Source organism: Vigna unguiculata, chromosome 10, assembly GCF_004118075.2.
Source record: "Vigna unguiculata cultivar IT97K-499-35 chromosome 10, ASM411807v1, whole genome shotgun sequence".
NCBI lineage: Eukaryota > Viridiplantae > Streptophyta > Magnoliopsida > Fabales > Fabaceae > Vigna > Vigna unguiculata.
In genome coordinates, this window is record NC_040288.1 from 29,213,643 (window position 1) to 29,231,672 (window position 18,030).

Genomic DNA, 18,030 nt, shown 5'->3' on the forward strand with positions numbered 1-18,030 from the left:
ACCCATTTTATTTTTCTAAACTAAACTTACACAATATTTCTAATGTGCCACACTACTATTACCTACGAAATAAAAGAAAAATAATGTTCCTTCGACTTTTAAGACCCGATTAATGTTGTTCTAAAAAATAAAAAATTAAATATATTTTTATTTCTTAAATTTAATGTAAAATTAAAATTCGTTACCGTTTAAAATTTTGATATATTTCTTACTTCAAATTTTAAAATTAAATAAATATAATATTTTTAAATCAACATTATTAATTTTTCTAGATGTTAAACAATACTGTAGATTAATATTTGAACTAAAATATGTTAAACAATAAAAATACTTTACACATAAAAAATAATTAACATTTGAGTTAAAAAAAAGTTGTATTCCTTCATTTATTTCTAAAATTTGAGTAGAAAATTATATCAAAATTTATACAATGTTCTGGGGGTGGGACCAATTGAGGCGCGGGTTCATTTTTATGCAATGTACACTAGTGTAAAATAAGCTTTTTATACCTACATTATTATACCTGTTCAAATTCACCAGGTAAGGCAGACGACAATTTTGTAAATAATGTGAGATCTTTTATGCCTATTATACTTTCAACCGGTATAAAAATTAATACGGTGACATTTTTGTAACATTAAAAACGACTTTTTATACCAGTTATATTTAGAATTGGTATAAATTTCGTGTGTATATATATATATATATATATATTAATTTTTAAAAGAGATATTATAGTTGTTAGACCTCGTAACCGGCATTAGGAATGGCAAAATGGGCCAGGCCCGACGGACCGTCCCGCCAACCGACTAAAAAAACATGGGCCGAACCAAAAATTTCAGCCCGCCAATCCATGACAGTCCGGCCCGTCAAGCCCGTGGCCCGACGGGCCAGCCCACGGGCCAAAACGGGCCAGCCCGCGGGCCGTATAAGTTAATGAATAAAAAAAAAAACATGTGCAGATGCAGTGTAGCGGCAGGAGGTGGGTGGAGTGTTTAATTTTTTTGAAGTCTCTTCTCTACTCTGTGCCAGACTTATTCCTTCATTCCTCTCACACTCTCTTCTCCTCCTCCTCCACCACCCGCGTTTTGGGAAACCAGAAGAGAGCACCCTCGTTTCTCCTCCACCCACGTCGCTGGCCAAGAAACACGAAGGCAGAGTGCAGGCCATTCACGGCGTCTCCTTTCTCCTCCACCGTGACATCCACCACGTCGCTGGCAGGGGCAGCAGCGCCACCATCGGACTGCGATTGACGAACGATTTCAACCGCCACGACCACCACGAACACAGGTTTGTTTGTAATTTGCGTTCTGGTTCCCTTTTCTTTCAATTTGTAACCTAAATTTATGATTTTCGTAACCCTAAAATTGGTTTCCTGTAATTGGAAGTTGTGGTGTATGTGTGGTTGTTGTTGCTGCGATTTGTCCTTGTTTGGATTGGACCCATTCTGTGAATCATAATTGTTGTGCTGTTGTTGGTTAAATTTTCCCCCAATTTCAATTTCGTAGTTGGTGTGGTGGTGATGTTCATTTCTTTTTTTCTTGTTTTTCTAGTGTTACTATTTTTTATCTGACTGTGTGATAGGCTGATAGTTGTGGTTGTTTTCTTTGTTTGTCTGTTTATCTGTAATCATGTTGGAGATATGTGGAGAACATGTATTTCATCGTTGCACTGTGATCAAATAAATACTGCCACTGTTTCATATTGTTCTATCATCCTTGAGACAAAAATATGTTCTTCATTAATGATTGAATTATATGATAGAAAGTACCAAGTTGCAAAGTTGTATGTGCCGTGTTTGCAAAGCTGGGATTGAGTTGTTTGGCATTAACTTAAACTGAAATTTGCTTATACACTGCAGTATATTTGATGTAGAACTATAATGCCACCTCCTTTTTAACTGTTCTGAACTCTAATTTGTTTGAGGCATCTCTACCGGGGTTTGATGATGGGGAGATTTCAGAAGATGCTCCTATTGATTTGGAGGGTTTAGATGCTTCTGCAGCACATGTTGCCAAACAAATTATACAACCTCTCATCCATAATTAATGCTTCTATTTTTTTTTATGTAACTGTTTGCACTTTGGTAATGCTCCATGCCTAAAGTACTCTAATTCAGACTTGTTATTGATGTTGCAACAGTGTCTTGATGACTTGCAGAGAGCAAAATGTCATTTATATATATTGTAGGGTTGTTTGTTTTGTGATCAGTTATATTATATACTGCAGGGTTGTTTTTGTTGCAATAATTTTGTTGAAATCTGATTTTGGACTGAAAATGTAACATATGGAAAAAAGCCCGCGGGCCAGCCCGCCAGCCCGCCAGCTTGCGGGCCGGGTTCAAAAGTGTAACCCGTTTCACCCTTGCGGGCCAGCCCGGCCCGGCCCGTATAAATCGGGCCAAAATCGGGCCGGGTCAAAACGGGCCGGGCTAGCCCGTTTTGACATCCCTAACCGGCATAGTATGTCTCCATTTCCCATTTCTTTCGTTCATTCCCTTTCCTTAACACTGTTTTTCGTTTCCAAAACATAGTTCATTCATTTCTTTGTCGCTCCCGCTTCCCAGCTTCCCAACAGTCACTGTCACCGTGCAAAGTCTCCGTCGCCGTCACAGTGCGAAGTCCCGTCGTCGTCACCCTGCGACGTCGCCGTCGTCGTCACCGTGCGACGTCGCCGCCGTCGTCACCGTGCGACGTCGCCGCCGTCGTCACCGTGCGACGTCGCCGCCGTCGTCACCGTGCGAAGTTGCTGTCCCATCACCATGCGAAGCTGTCGTCGCCGTAACCGTGCGAAGTCGCCTCGTCAAGGTCGCGTGTTGTTTCTGTGCTCTTCGTTTGCTAGGTCTCATTGTGGTACCTTCGTTGTCGAAACAGTCCATCTCTTATATGCTTTCTCCATTTGAAGGTCAGCATTTGAACCCTAACCACACATTACTCTTGTTTTGTTGAATGAGTGAAATTGATAGATTTGTTCCTTTACAGGAGTTAAGTGCGATTGATGTTGCACGTGTTCCACCATTCAATTTCCAAGCAGAGCAAAATCTTCTATCTCAGTCAATTTCCATTTGTGTCAAATTTGACCCTTGTTCGCTCCGGACCAGGTTTACATTTCTCTCTTGTTTCAGTTCATGACAAGCCTTTGTAACTGTTTTTTCCATCCATTGTTTAGTTCATTTAATCCCTTCACGAATTTTGTCTCTGTACTTTCTTGCTCCTATTTAAACTTGAGTATTCATTTGTTATTTGTGCTTACAGTTGATTCAAGTCATTAAACTTAGTCAATTTACATTACTTGGTTTTTCACACAATGTTTCCATTAAAGCTATTCAATTTTCCTTTGGTGTATCTATATGTAATGAACACCTTAAAATTGACTCTGTGCTTCAGATTATAATTATCACTGTATTTTAGCTTAATCCACTTTCAGTTGGCAACAAACTTACATTAAAACAGGACATGCCTCACATTCCTTTGATGTGATGAACAACTAGTTTTATAAATTAGATATTCGTAAGGACAAATATAATATGGTTGTACTTATATGCATGTCAATAACATAATTTGGTGTTGGGATAGCTATAACAGAACACTTGTGGCCTTGTTTTTGGGGCTTTGCTTATGAACTTTTGTTGTGAGGTTAGAGGTGATGCAGTGGTGGTAAGTATTGGAGAGAGAAGCAAACTACACCTACTGGAGTTCTGCGGAAATAGAGAATGAAAAAAAAGGGATTTCATAACTAAGATGCCATGCAACCTGGGGTTGGTATGACATAAAACATATGAAGCTACAATGTAATCAGCTGGAACAAAAAAAGATACTGGATGTAGGAGTATAGAGGGTGAAATGTAGGGGAGGGGAAGTTGAATCACTTAAGGTGACATAATAAAAGCAGGGAAACAACTCCAGGTGGGTTGTTCACTGACAATGGCTTCCCTAGTTTGTCCTTTAAGAAGTCATTTTGGAACCAATGGCTTCACTGACAATCAGTGCTTGATGTAAAAGAGTGAGAGTTTTCATTATCCGCGAAGACACTTATCACAAACCAAGACCCTAACCAACCTTCATGTCCATAACATTTCTTAATTTCATCTTCTTCCAATGTAAGACACGTACATAGCTTGCTATAATCTCACCCCAGTAGTTTGATTCAGCCTTAAAAAGCTCATTTCTGGCTTCAGTGAATTATTCATCATGGAAGCTAGTGCATAACTAAACTTTTTATCTTATTACCACATAACCCAAAAAAAAGATAGTAGTTATTAGTTGGGAAGCTCTCTAACAGAAGATGATAGTAAATTTGGCATTGATCACATAATTGAAGATAAAAAAAGGTATCAGGAAGGCAAGAACACAATACCAAACACTGTCTGGGTCATCACTTTGGTCACACAGTATAGGTTGAGTCCCTGCTTCACGATTGAGATAGCAGCTATTGTTAGAATGTTTCTGCCACATTGCAACATACCCATCTTTTTTCAAAAACTTCCAGCATAGACGAGTAGTAAGATTTAACATCTGTGAGATTGCAAACAATTTAGTGGGTACATCATGTCAGATAACGATAATACTAATACCGACGTATAAAACTAAGTATTATATAAATAGAAGAACCAGCCGAAAAGTTTCAAGAAATTCAACTTATCAATAGTAATAAAGTTGAATGGTACCTTTCCATTGTTCTTCTAACACTTCCTCGTGTTTATAAACCGGTTGGGCAGCCCAAACAAACTTCTCTTTTAGAAAGGTGGCATCAATTTCCTTCACCTCACCATTGGATGTGATTAACAAGCCTTTCTTTAAACGATTGTAAGTAGGGAGCTTTTCAAGTGCAGCCCACTTCAGAGCTTCTTCATCATCTTCTTCAAATGAATTCCTTGCAAAAACACCACTCCCATCTCTCCAAATTGAAGAACGACTTACTTCAAAGCTGCTAGTAGTAGCTGTAGACTGGTTACCATTGGCCATTGTCAACAAAAAAAGGTGTAAAAAAAATATAAAATGGAGCTGCAATAACTTCTCAAACTCAGTAAATCAGTGTCTTCAAAAGATATTCTATTTTAGCCAAACAACTATTATTCAAACATCATTCTAATCCATGCAGTATTAGTGTTGCAGTTGCAGCCATTAATTTAAAAACCAAAATATCAGAGGAGAGGGTGGACTAAATGGATTGAACTCAGTTGCTAAAACATATTTAAACAAAATCTCTTTGCTGGTGCAGTTCACTCCTTTTAGTCCTACTATGTGAAAGAAAAGAGTGGCATGCTAAATGAAAGTGCTCCTTGTAAATTATAAGAACTACACACTGAAGTTTTGAGAGTAGCAGAGTGTGACTCTTGCAGCATAAAATGAAAGCAGAGACATGCAAGGATTACATAATAATCGTAAACTTTGTGGCCAAATTATGCGTGCAATGGGTTAGGTGGCATGATGTTTGTTGCTATATTTAAGCATGAAGGGAATATAGTTGTAAAGAACACTCTTAATTGCAAATATGTACTATCTCTAATAGAAATTTAATAGTTGTGATCAATCATTTTTCTTTTTTTCCTTGATTATTGTTTTCTGATCATAGGTTGTACTATATGAAATCCATTAGTTATGTCTGTTACTAAAGGCTTACTTGGATAAAGACTATCAAAAGTCTTCTCTCTCAGGAGTAGAGCTTCTCTAGATTTTTTTCATCTGCTTTATTTTGTATATTTAAATATATTTTACTTAATTATTTCTTCTTTTGGATTGTATTTAGTGAATATTCTTCCTCTGTGTGCTCTCATTTCCTTTTTATTAGCAGAAATGAAGAGAAAACACACTGATCTCATGTACTGGGTGGGAGTCATAACATTTCCTTTGATTGTCAAATAGGAAACAAAATGGAAAAGAGAAGAATATTTTGTTTATAAAGTCAATTTTTATTTTTCATCAAATAAAGAGGAATCATTATTTGTGTTGTTTTTCCTGTTTTTTTTTTCTTTTCCAAATAGACCAATAGATTTTTATGACTAACTTCTGAGTTGCTCTCCATAAGATATGTTTTAGCCTTTTGTGTTCATCTCTAAAGGTGTGATTCTCGAGATTATCAGACAATTATATGTAGTGACTGTTTTCAAATTTCAAATAGAATGTCAATACAAAAAATAATTCCATAGAAACTTCTAATTTTAATCTAACTTAGGAAGCAACATTATTTAGTTGCGCATTATTAAAGCACCATTTCTTCAATTGGCTTACCAGTACTGCTTTTTTTTTCTTGTGAACAAAACAAGAACTGTTAGAATATCAGTATCAAACTTAAATGAGTTAAGGACCAAAGGCCCAAAGAAGATAATGGACTCAATGTACATCATGGAGATCACTTTCAAATTCACGTGATTTCTGTAGTCTCTTTCAAACTTGAAATGAAATTTCTTAAACGAGGCATGGAATAAATTAGTCATTCAGAGTCACAGAATTCCCTCCTAGATTAATAGGTGCAGTGGCAGAAACATTTTAGGAGTAGTAGCTTTGAAATTAATTAATTACGAAAATTCACCAAAAGGAGACACACTAACAAGAAAATTGTGATACTACTTTATTGTATATGTCAAAATGTATGAGTTGGTGTGTAGAGTGTGTTCCCTTCATGAACGTACCACCCAAATATGAGTTGGTTATAATAAGCACCTGGATTTTAATTTTTTTTTATAATTGAATAAATCAGTTTGAACTATTTTCACGTAAGATATAAGCTATTTTTATATCTTAGAAAGATTCCCTTTACTTTCCTTTCACCGCACACCATAAACCTTTTTCTTTTTAATTTGCTTCTTGCCAGGCCAGTGTGATAAAATCTTTAGAACTGATAATTGAAATGCATTGCCCTAAACAAAAAGTGTGGCCATTGCACTAGGTTTCTTTTTTAGTGTTAAAGTAGTGGCAGGTTTTCCTATCTAAGTCTTTTCTTCCAATCAATGACTCATAATTGTTGAAATAACGTTGATGATGAGAGGAAAGTGTAGTTGATGATGAATGTTAATAATTGATAATGCATGCATAAATGCAAGAGTAGAAGTAGTAGTATGATGTGAGGGCATGAAAGAGTGAAGAACATAAATTAGAAAGCGCTGAAGGAGAGAGACAGAAGAAACAAATCTATAAGCGAAACGATGTGTTGGCTCTCTTAACAGCTGAACATTAAATTGGACAGAGTTCTGAGTCTCCTTTCTTGTTCCCACCATTAAATTGGACAGCCTCTTTTTGAATTTCAACCATCTTTTAATTAAAACCTTCATACCAATCTTCACATACGTTGCTATAAGAAAAGAGAGACAGTACAAACAATTGTAAGTATTAGTGAAACGATAAGTTTGTATATAATTACTCTAATTATTTTATCTGTCAAATTTAGTTATTTGCTTTTGCTTTTGTACTCTACCTACTTGTTTTTATGTTATTTTTCTTTTCTTTCCTATGTGTCAGACAAACGTATCTCTGTTTTCTCCTAATTGCTTAAGCTTAAAAGTTTCTCTACATGATGTGTGTTGAAGTGTCACCTCTATTGAATTACTTTATGTCGACTTATTTAGTTTCTCAGATTGGAAGATTGGGGATGGGGAAATCGAGTTGTTATATTTTCTGATAGACGTAAGTAGAAGGTAAAACACAGAGCAGTGAGAAAGTGAGGCAATGTTTTGTTTTGGTTTGCTGACTAAAATAAAATAAAATCGAATGTCTAATAAATGAGGTTAATATCTTTGATGACACACGTCACCTTTTATGTCAGTGTGCAAACTTTCATGATCTCTTTAAGGAACTTCAACTTTATTTCTGTTTGTCTTTGTTCTTCACTTGTTTATTTTCTCTCTCTTTTTTTCTGTTTTCTTTTTCTGCAGAGACAGCACAAGAAGGGAAGATCCTTTTGGTAAGAAGCAACATTGACTATTGTATAATGCTTCACTCTCCTCTTTTGAAGTTATGTTCATTTATGTCTATTTTCTTTTGAAAATTACGATCATTTCGTTTTTAAGTTACGATAATTTGTTTAGTTCTAAGAAATTATAATGTTTATACGTTTTACATATTTATAATTATTCTTAGTTTTCGAAGGCACGAAGATTTTTTTTTTTTGAAATATTTTATATATGTTCTTTCAAAATTAAACCAGCTTACTTTTAAGGCATGTTTAAACTTTAGTTAAATTCAAGACTCTAGTATTACTCACTACCAAGTCAAGATTCCGAGAAAAAAAAAAGCATGTTGGAGGAGCTTAGACACATCACGTGATGGATTTGTAAGGTTTTTATTATTTATTGAGATTTGATTTGAGAGTAACTTTATTCATTCGTGTCGTGTTATTCAATTATTATGTACATATTTTTGGGAAATTTCTTTTATCAGTATAAGGTAACTTTTGAAGTTATCAAAGCCTAATTTAAGAAAGAAAGAAAAATCGTGCTAAACCTCATTTCCAGCGAATGACATTGCATCCAACAAATCTCATTCTAAAAGTATTTGAAAAAATTATTTGATTTAATCGGGAATGTAATTCGTATTTGGATGTAAAAGTAGAAGCATTTTTGTTTTGAAGAGGTTTTAGTTTTTGTTTTGCAGAGGTTTTCATTCTTGGAAAGACTTTTGGATAGGTAATATCCATCTTCTGTGCATCCTTCCAAGGTCAGTTCGGTGGTTACTATACTTGAAATGAATTAACTTCTGATTTAGTTTTCTGGTATGGATCTGATTATTTCTTTCTTCTTTAGCAGTGGTTTATTCATATACTGATGTACTCAAACTAAATCATACATGTTTTTTATTTTCTACACATCATTCATGTTTTAGACTTTGGTTTATTGTTTAATTTCATTTCACAAAACTCACTTTTAAGGTAATAATTTTCTCTCACCCATCTATTTTGAATCTCCATGGTTCGTTTATTATTTTCTTTCAGTTGATTCATAAGGATTCCTATTTATTTTAAGAAATTGACGAGTAGAAGAATTTGGCTTTTCTCATTGTTTAGTAATTTAACTTGTGAATTTTGTCCTTCTTTATCTCATATGTCACTTCTCTTTCGCCACTTTCTTTTCTTCTGTTCAATAAAAACTGTTGTTAGGTGTTTAAATAAGATGATGTTAGGTGTTTTATGACTTATATAGTAATTCGTTTTGGAGTAGTATTATATTTCATATAAACATTAGATTCTATTTCATGTAAATATTAGATTGAATGAGACTTGTTTTCTGGATGTTTTGGATAATTATATACAGTATATAAGATGATGTTAGGTGTTTTATGACTTATATAGTAATTCGTTTTGGAGTAGTATTATATTTCATATAAACATTAGATTCTATTTCATGTAAATATTAGATTGAATGAGACTTGTTTTCTGGATGTTTTGGGTAATTATATACAGTATATAAGATTATGTTAGGTGTTTTATGACTTATAGTAATTCGTTTTGGAGTAGTATTATATTTCATATAAACATTAGATTCTATTTCATGTAAATATTAGATTGAATGAGATTTGTTTTCTAGAAGTTTTGGGTAATTATATACAATATATAAGATGATGTTAGGTGTTTTATGACTTTTGTAGTAATTAGTTTTGGAGTAGTATTATATTTCATATAAACATTACATTCAATTTCATGTAAATATTAGATTGAATGAGATTTGTTTTTTTGATGTTTTGGGTAATTATATACAGGTTTGGTATGTGGTAAGAAGCATAAACGAATTTTTCATAAAAAAAATAATAAATCACTTTTTATACCAGTTGAGGTCATACTTGGTGTAAAATGTGTAATTTTTTATACCGGTTGGAACTATAATCGGTATAGTAAGTCATTTTTTCTTACATAACTTTTCATTTTCAAGAGGACTTTCTATACCGGTTTTAGAAATGGTATAAAAATAATTTTTTTATACCTGTCATGGAACCGATGTAGAAAGATCAAACCTTCTATACCGCCTGCATCTATACCGATGCTAGAACCGGTATAAAAAGCCTTTTTTAACCGGTATAAAAAGCCTATTTTACACTAGTGGTAGCTGCCAGAAACGTTTTCGGTGAAACGGCCAAAACACGAGTGACAACATTGTATCCAATACCACGAAATTTCCATAGCTGAAACATTAACACATGATATACCTTACCATGCTCTTGTGCATTCAAATTCCCTTGCTGCGTCTATCTTTATTTTCATCATCATCTTCTTCTTCCTCTTCAGCAGCCACACAAGAGCAATGGGAATAGAGATTGTGGAGCCTAACACATGCATCAGGGGTTGCTGCACCAACCCCTCTATTCCCCTTCATCTCCCTCCAGCTTCTTATACTCTCCTCTCTCCTATTGCTCGAGGTAAACCAACCTAAACCCTTCTCCAATTTTCAACCTTTTCATTTGTTTTTGGCTTCCCAATTTTTAATATTTATTCAACTATCTTTCTCGGTACTTGTAATTTGAGGTTATGTCTCGTGGTAGAGGATTACTCATATTGTAACTTTGGTTGGTGATGGTAACTGTAGGGGCTGAGAGTGTTGTTTATGAAGGGACTTTGGATGGCACGAGGGTTGCTGTGAAGAAACCCATCTTGTCAACTTCAGAAGACATTAATAAGTTTCATAAAGAATTGCAATTGCTGTGGTCTCCATCTCTTTATCACCTCAATTTTCTCTCCTTTAATGTTGTATAAATCTTTATTTTCACATTTTCTAATGAGATTTACTGTTTTCTTTAACGTTTTGATACGCTGAAGGGTAATTTATGTAAGTCTTTTGAGTTCATGATTCACTGTTTTCTTTTTAAATTATGTAGCAAGTTAGATCACCCGGGAATAGCGACATTGATTGCGGCGCATGCAAAACCGCCCAATTACATGTTTTTCTTCAAGTTATATGAATCTCGGAATCTTGCACAGAAGTTGCATGTAGAAGAGTGGATACCTACTCTCAATGATGCACTTATGATGGCAATGCAATTAGGTATAGTTGTGATTTTGTCTTGTGTAGAGTTGGTATGGATATTGGGTGAGATTTACTTGGCCTGGGTATACTTTTCCTATCATATCTGTTGTTTCACTTGTTTAGTCAAACTGAGGTGTGTGTAATTTGGGATGTATGACAGAATTGCAGAGTATAAACATTGTGATCTGCTTAAATGGGTACATGTTTTTTTCATAGAACTAGAAATTGGCTTTCTTGGACTATAAACCAAACCACATTTACATATAGAAGGACTTTAACATTTTCACAAACTATCCTATTCATTTGTGTACCTCTTGATTTTTCAACCATCTTAAACTACTGCACATAATATTATACTCGGATATAATAGTTGATTGTGTTATGTGGGGTTTCAACAAGTTTTACTTTAGTAATTGAGGGCTTAACACAAATTTCTCCTTTATCAGCCGGGGTTGGGACTGGCTATGAGACATGCAAAGTAAGATTATTATTACATATGTAAAATATTTTTCAATGTCATTTCAGCAGTTTTGTTTGGTTTTCTACTTATTAAGGACTATTTCAAGTGGAGATTATCAAGTTTTCCAAAAATCAATATGGATTCTTTTCCTTCAATTTTGTAACCATTCACTTTACCCACTTCAATAATGTAGGTAAATTTGGAAATTAAGTATATAAAGTGATTGACAGTTTTGTCCAAAATAAAAAGAAAATAAATGTGTGACAAATGTTCCCCCTTTAATTCCTTCAACTTCCTTTCTCCAGCCAAGGCTTTGCAATATCTGCATAACCTCGGGATTGTGCATAGAGATGTGAAACCGGCAAATATTCTCGTAAATGTCTCCCAAATCTTTTGATTGTTTGGAACTGTCTCTAGTATTTGATATATTGTACTTCCTATATGTATCACCAGACTAATCTTGTGAATCCGCGATGCAGCTTGACAAAAGTCTTTGTCCACACCTCACAGATTTTGGTTTGGCAGAATACAAGAATGATCTTAAGGGAGTTTCTGTTCAGAATTGGAAGTCTTCTGGAAAGCCTACTGGTGGTTTCCACAAAAAGAATATGGTTGGAACACTCATTTACATGGCACCTGAAATATTAAGAAAGGAGTTACATACAGAAAAATCTGATGTATACAGTTTCGGGATATCAATCAAGTAAGAGGATAGGATTTGTTCTCTTTCTTTCACTTTTGTTATGGTTCTAGTTCTATACCATACGAGGAACCAGTTGCAACTATTTGTTGTTCGCTTTAGGTAGACTGGTTTCAAGTTTAAACTTTGAACATGCAAAGTTGCACTTGCAATCTAACAACATATCTTTTCTCTGTCTTTTGTTGTGAAGAAGTGGACAGTCAAGCAAATTGTGGATGTATCATCCATCTCTTTTTGTTTCTTACTTTGTCCTATAGAGATATTCATGTAAACAGTAACATTTACAAGACATATCTTCGTTTGGAAATTATGATTGCCTGTCAACCTTAGATATGCTAGGCAGCTTGATCTATCAACTCTTTGTTGCAACTAATACGTACCATACACATAACCATTCTTTGTCTTTCTTCACTCTTGATTTGTTCTCATGGGTTTTAACAAAGCTAGCATAAATAAAACTTTAATCAAATTTTTTCCTTTTGATTTTAAAACTTTTATTTGACTTGCTGCAGCGAACTCCTTACTGGTGTTGTGCCGTATACAGATCTTCGTACAGAAGCTCAAGTAAGTCTATCTATCTTATGTGTAGTTTGAACTTTTTGCTTGTCTTTAGAGTATTACAAGTTCTATAATGAGGTGAAGTATGGACGCTATATTTGTTTCTAGACATGATTTTTTGTTTCCTTTACTGTTTTGAATGTTGTTTAATCTCAGTGACCATTATCAATGGAACTATCGTTCATCAACGAGGAGTATATAATATAATTAGCAAGAATTTTAATCTTTCTTAACGCAGTCAAAATTGATATCCTACCGATAGGATTGGAAGGGTTAGAGCAGCACCGGAATATTGTAATCGTGATCCTACCTTAAGTGCAAAATTATATCAACAAATCAGAAAAATAACCTTAAATTACTAACAGCCACAAACTAAGTCAACAATTGCAAATGTAGAACCTGAACCAAAGGCACCATTAGAGCTCCTTCCAACACTTGTAGAACCTGAGCCTCCATTAGCTCCATTAGCCTCCCTAGCTGCTCCTTTACCACTTAAAGACATTGAGCAGCTAAACAGGAAGAAGTGAAATTCAGGAGAGATTTGAAAATTGAACCAAATGTCCCAAACAGTGCAACAACCAAACCAAAGCAAGAGTCTCACAAGCAAAGAAACCAAGTATCAAATCCAAAAGCAGAAAACACTAAGCTAAGGTGCGGAGAAGTGTGAAGTGCCAAACCTAGCAAAAGAGTCAAGGACAGGTTTGGAACTTTCGTTTTCAGAGAAGTATATAAAAATGGATAAGTGCCAAAATAATGAGTTTAGGGCTTTTGCTGAGAATAATTAGACTTTTAGAAAAAATAGGAATGACTAAATTCAATGACAATATTGTTAGTCTCTTTGATTCTATATTCTGAAAAGTAAAGGTTAGGACAAGAAAAAGTGGCTCAGCTCAATGAAAGGAAATAGCCTTAGACTCCCTGTCAAGCTAGAGCATTGATGTTAATCATAGCTCTGCTTGTTACAAAATCTACTATGTGGTTGTTGTGCTTTTGTGAAGACAACGTCTAGTTATTCTCTAGTCTACACATTACCAATGGCAGCAAGCCACTGTCAAATTTTTAATGCACGTAGTGAAAATTGGCCTCTATGAACTTTGTTCTACGTTGAAAAAATAGGATTATAAGCAATTTGAATGGCAGCCTGACTGTCACACCACAATTATGAAACCAACCTCACTTAGAAGATGTATGTATTCACACCATTTTACATCTACCTCGCACCATGACACAATATTCTGATTTGGCCTTGGCCCTATCAACAACTCTTTGCTCCAAATGCTTGTTAAAGTCATGATTCAGATCGTGAAATAGCATGATCATATGCACCAAGCTACCTCCTCTATACTGAATCATTGCCTGGATCATTCAGATTAAAATGAATGCTGCAAAATAGGAATGAGTAATGACTATCTCAATGTTTTTAATCATCCACTGTCTATTGTACTAAAAGTAAACGATCAGTAGAAGAAAGATGGAACCAAACCAATAATATAAAATAACCTAATAAGCAGATATATAACTTAATAGCTATTATCTAACAAGTGGGAAAGCAAAATTAAGACATGTCATATAAATGTACTTACAGTTAGGTAACTTTTAAACTGTCAAGTTTGGGATAAGTAACTTGTTGGAGATCCCACATCGATTAGAGACATGTCTACATTATAACATATAAGTAGGTACAATCCTCACTTTACTATGTCAGTTTTATGTGATTAGTTAGGCTTAAAAACTACTTTCTAAGACGATATCAAAGTTTACACTAGAAAGGTTTGTTGGGTCTATCGTACCACTTGTTATCATGCCTCCCTCTAGTCCAATGTTCAATGTCCTGGGAGGGTGTATGTTAGAAATCCTATATCGACTAGATAAGTGGATGTAAATCATATCTTACCAAGCCAGTTTTATGATATTGAGGTAGGCTTAAAGTTTACTTTCTAAAATAATTGACAATTATGTCACGTCAAAAATGATCAATATCATATAGTTGTCAAGAGAGTTATCTTTGTGACAAAGTAACTGTTAAAATGGACTTCTAGTCTTAGTAATTATTTTGTTGGAGCTTTGCAGGTTTTGAACCTTTGGGAAAAACTACTTGGATAACATTAACTTTTCTTCTCAAATGCACGAAAATAAAATTAATTAATGTTTACTGATGACAGGCTCACACAGTGCTTGAAATGAACTATACAGAGCAGCAACTAACAGCAGCTGTTGTTTCTTATGGATTACGGCCCGTACTTGCTACTGAGGACTTGGGTATACCGTCCAGATTATTATCAATGATTAACAACTGCTGGGAAGGAAATCCTAATAACAGACCCACTTTTGATGAAATAGTCAAGGAACTTGATTTGATTATGGAGCACTGCAAATTAAAGAAGGCAGAAGATATTTATGTCAGACCTGTTAACTTGCATGTTGATCAACCTGTGGACAAGACTGAACACCTTCAGGCTTATCAAGAGAGTTTTAGTTGGTCCACTCGTGGTGAACTTTTGACTGCCTCTAGTGCAAATAATTCTGGTTTGATAACTAGGTGTGAGTTTTATGACAAGGCTTCTGTATACCACCCAATACTGTCTTGGGGATCTTATGCTACCTGTGGGAGAAGGGAGACTATGGAGGATACACATTTCATTCTGCCCCGTATTTGTGATGAGAAGGATGTCTATGCTTTTGGCATCTTTGATGGCCATAGGGGTATGCATATTGTATTAGTGATTTATCAAATATTTACATTTTGTTTGATGCTAATTTAAGAGAAAGTAAATTATAATTACTACTAGAGCTTGAAAATAATTTATTATTTATCCCATTAATGATGAGATATTCCTTATGCTATGTTGAACTCAACGATCATATTAATGACCATTCATGGTAATATTAAGAAGCATGATTGTTATTTATGCAGGTGCAGCTGCTGCTGAGTTTTCTTCTAGAGCTGTACCAGCTGTTTTGCAGACTTCAGGTTTTATGGGCAGGTATATTTCATTCTAGATGACCCGTTTCCCATGCCCATTTGTCTTATTGTTATGACACTTTAATTCTTTTAATATGTCAACACAGTCCTGCTAATGCACTAGTGGAAGCATTCATTAGGACAGATGCTGCCTTCAGAAAAGAGCTTGATTCTTATCGCAAATCCAACAGATGTATCCAGAAGGACTGGCATCCTGGGTGTACAGCCATTGCTGCTCTTATAGTCAGAAACAAGCTATTTGTTGCTAACGTTGGTGATTGCAGGGCAATCATATGTCGTGCTGGTAATCCAATTTCCTTAAGTAAGGTGAGCTGAAAATTACTGTTGTTATAGCTGGTGCTTAGAGGGTGTTTGATGAGCATATGGAATCGTACTTATGCTCCTATAATCTCTTTTGAACACATCTCATTAAGTTTCTTGGTAAAGCGTATCTTTTATGCTCATTTCAATAAGTTTCATGATCAAATTTATAGCTTAAGCACTCATGTTGGATAAAAGCTTAATGAATAAACCCAGCCTTCTTTCTATAAAAGTTTCTTTAATTTATTCCTTTGTGTATTTCCATTTAGATTGATCAGAACTTAACATTTAATAGGATCACGTTGCAAGCTGTCCTCAAGAGAGAGAACGTGTTATTCGTCAAGGGGGGCATGTACATTGGCAAGTTGACACTTGGAGGGTTGGTCTTCCTGCACTTCAGGTTTGTTTAAATTGACTACTATGGTGCATATCATTTATATATGCCGTTGCTGGCCTGATTGGTGCATAATGACACCAATTAGTTCAATGATGTCTCTCCTTTTTGCTTTCTCATTTCCCTGTTTTAACTTCTGCCACATAACTGATCTTGTGTTAACAAAATAACCAACAAAGATATTAATGGCAACTTGAGGTTTTGCTATATGTTGATACAAGGAAAATCGACTTGTTTTTCACACAGGTTACACGTTCTATTGGCGATGATGATCTGAAGCCTGCTGTCACTGCAGAACCTGAGATAACTGAAAATACCTTGTGCCCAGATGATGAGTTTCTGGTAAAGAGCTGTACGCTACATATGTTATTTGCATGAAGTCCATGATGTGCATGGAATCCTTAGATATGTTGAATTTGAAGTATCTCAAAAAATAAGTTGGTATATAATTAACAAATGATAATTGCATTGGTAATCTTGTCAACTATATTTATCAAAAGGGTTTGAAGTATCTTGAAAAAGAAGATGCACTTACGGCCAAAGGTTGAAGGGCATTGTTAAGTAACGATTATTTTAGTTAAATCTGACTTAAGGGGAAGCCTTGAAAGCTTTCTATGCATATGTTACTTGTATCACTCTCATATTATATTACCCTGGCGTTTATGATACTCTTCGAAACAATTTTTTCATTCACGATTAAACTAATAATTTGTTGATTTAGGTCATGGCTAGTGATGGCCTGTGGGATGTGATAAGCAGTACAGAGGTCATAAATATCATAAAAGATACTGTTAAAGAGGCTGGAATGTGTTCTAAGAGGTTGGCTACTGAAGCAGTGGAACGTGGCAGCAAAGATAACATAACAGTTATCGTTGTTTTCTTACGTCCTGTGTCCACAGCAGAGAGAATTTATTAGCAATACCTTCATTTTGAATGCTCTGAGACTTGTCACAAATGGTATGTGCTTGTGTATTCATTCATTGAACTAATAAATACGTGTATGTGTTCTTCCTTCACCTCCTCCATTTTGGATGATGATTTAGAACTATCTTGCCTTTATGAGTATGGTTATGTTTAGAACTCAGTGATCATCTAGTCAAGCTGTTCAAACCTAGACATGACATCATCTTAGACTATCAAACTACTTTTGAAAAGTTTTGTAATATAGTTTTGGGACTCAACCTCGAAATGATATTTAATTGTTTCATCTGTGGTCCCATCCCTGAAATTTGTTGTCAAAGGTAGTAGGTACAAATGAGTCATGGTGTGCATGTTATGCCTATAATAAAGAGGTATTGAGCCATGGAAAAGGATAATGATGTGGAATGGATGAGTGTGGGAACATGTGAGTGTCATATCCAATAGTTATCATATCTTTCTCCATTCTTAGGAGCACTCTTTCCGACCAATGAACATTTTTGTGTCCTTCAAGAGCTTAAGGACTTTCAAATTTCTTATTGCAAAAATTGCAAGAGAATTGGTATTGCTTAGGCACAATCACTTAGTCATTAGTGTTTTCCAATGGTTTTGAAGCAAAATTGGGTGTCTTCTTATGGTTTGTCAATGATTTACAAAAAAATAAAAAATAAATAAAACAAATGATGATTCACTCACCATTATTTTATTGTCAAGACTCAGATAATGAGAACTCTAAATCAACATCATCAATGGATTATAGTTCCTTACG

At 34.9% G+C, this 18,030-nt stretch overlaps 1 protein-coding gene across 8 annotated transcripts; it reads left to right on the forward strand.

The window, feature by feature from the left end:
- Positions 1-972: 972 nt before the first annotated feature.
- Positions 973-17,550, forward strand: LOC114166829 (protein kinase and PP2C-like domain-containing protein). 8 transcript variants are annotated; one of them, XM_028051680.1, is made up of 17 exons: positions 973-1,290; positions 2,567-2,904; positions 2,982-3,100; positions 7,871-7,899; positions 8,575-8,651; positions 10,213-10,343; positions 10,511-10,628; positions 10,800-10,966; positions 11,714-11,781; positions 11,888-12,111; positions 12,621-12,672; positions 14,829-15,369; positions 15,581-15,650; positions 15,736-15,955; positions 16,245-16,349; positions 16,590-16,685; positions 17,065-17,550. In XM_028051680.1, the coding sequence occupies exons 3-17, from the start codon at positions 2,998-3,000 to the stop codon at positions 17,257-17,259; spliced, it is 2,196 nt and encodes a 731-aa protein (XP_027907481.1). In that variant the 5' UTR covers positions 973-1,290; positions 2,567-2,904; positions 2,982-2,997; the 3' UTR covers positions 17,260-17,550. The 8 variants fall into 8 exon arrangements, with proteins under 8 accessions (XP_027907481.1, XP_027907482.1, XP_027907489.1 ...); XM_028051681.1 differs by having other exon boundaries at positions 10,216-10,343; XM_028051688.1 differs by lacking the exons at positions 2,567-2,904; positions 2,982-3,100 and having other exon boundaries at positions 976-1,290.
- Positions 17,551-18,030: the final 480 nt, after the last annotated feature.

Bases quoted from the DNA above. Each gene is read 5' to 3' on its own strand.
- LOC114166829 (XM_028051680.1), top strand. From the start codon at position 2,998: ATGTTGCACGTGTTCCACCATTCAATTTCCAAGCAGAGCAAAATCTTC. The intron at 10,629-10,799 runs GTCTCCATCTCT...TAAATTATGTAG, and splicing joins AAAGAATTGCAATTGCTGTG to CAAGTTAGATCACCCGGGAA. The intron at 15,370-15,580 runs GTATGCATATTG...TTATTTATGCAG, and splicing joins CATCTTTGATGGCCATAGGG to GTGCAGCTGCTGCTGAGTTT.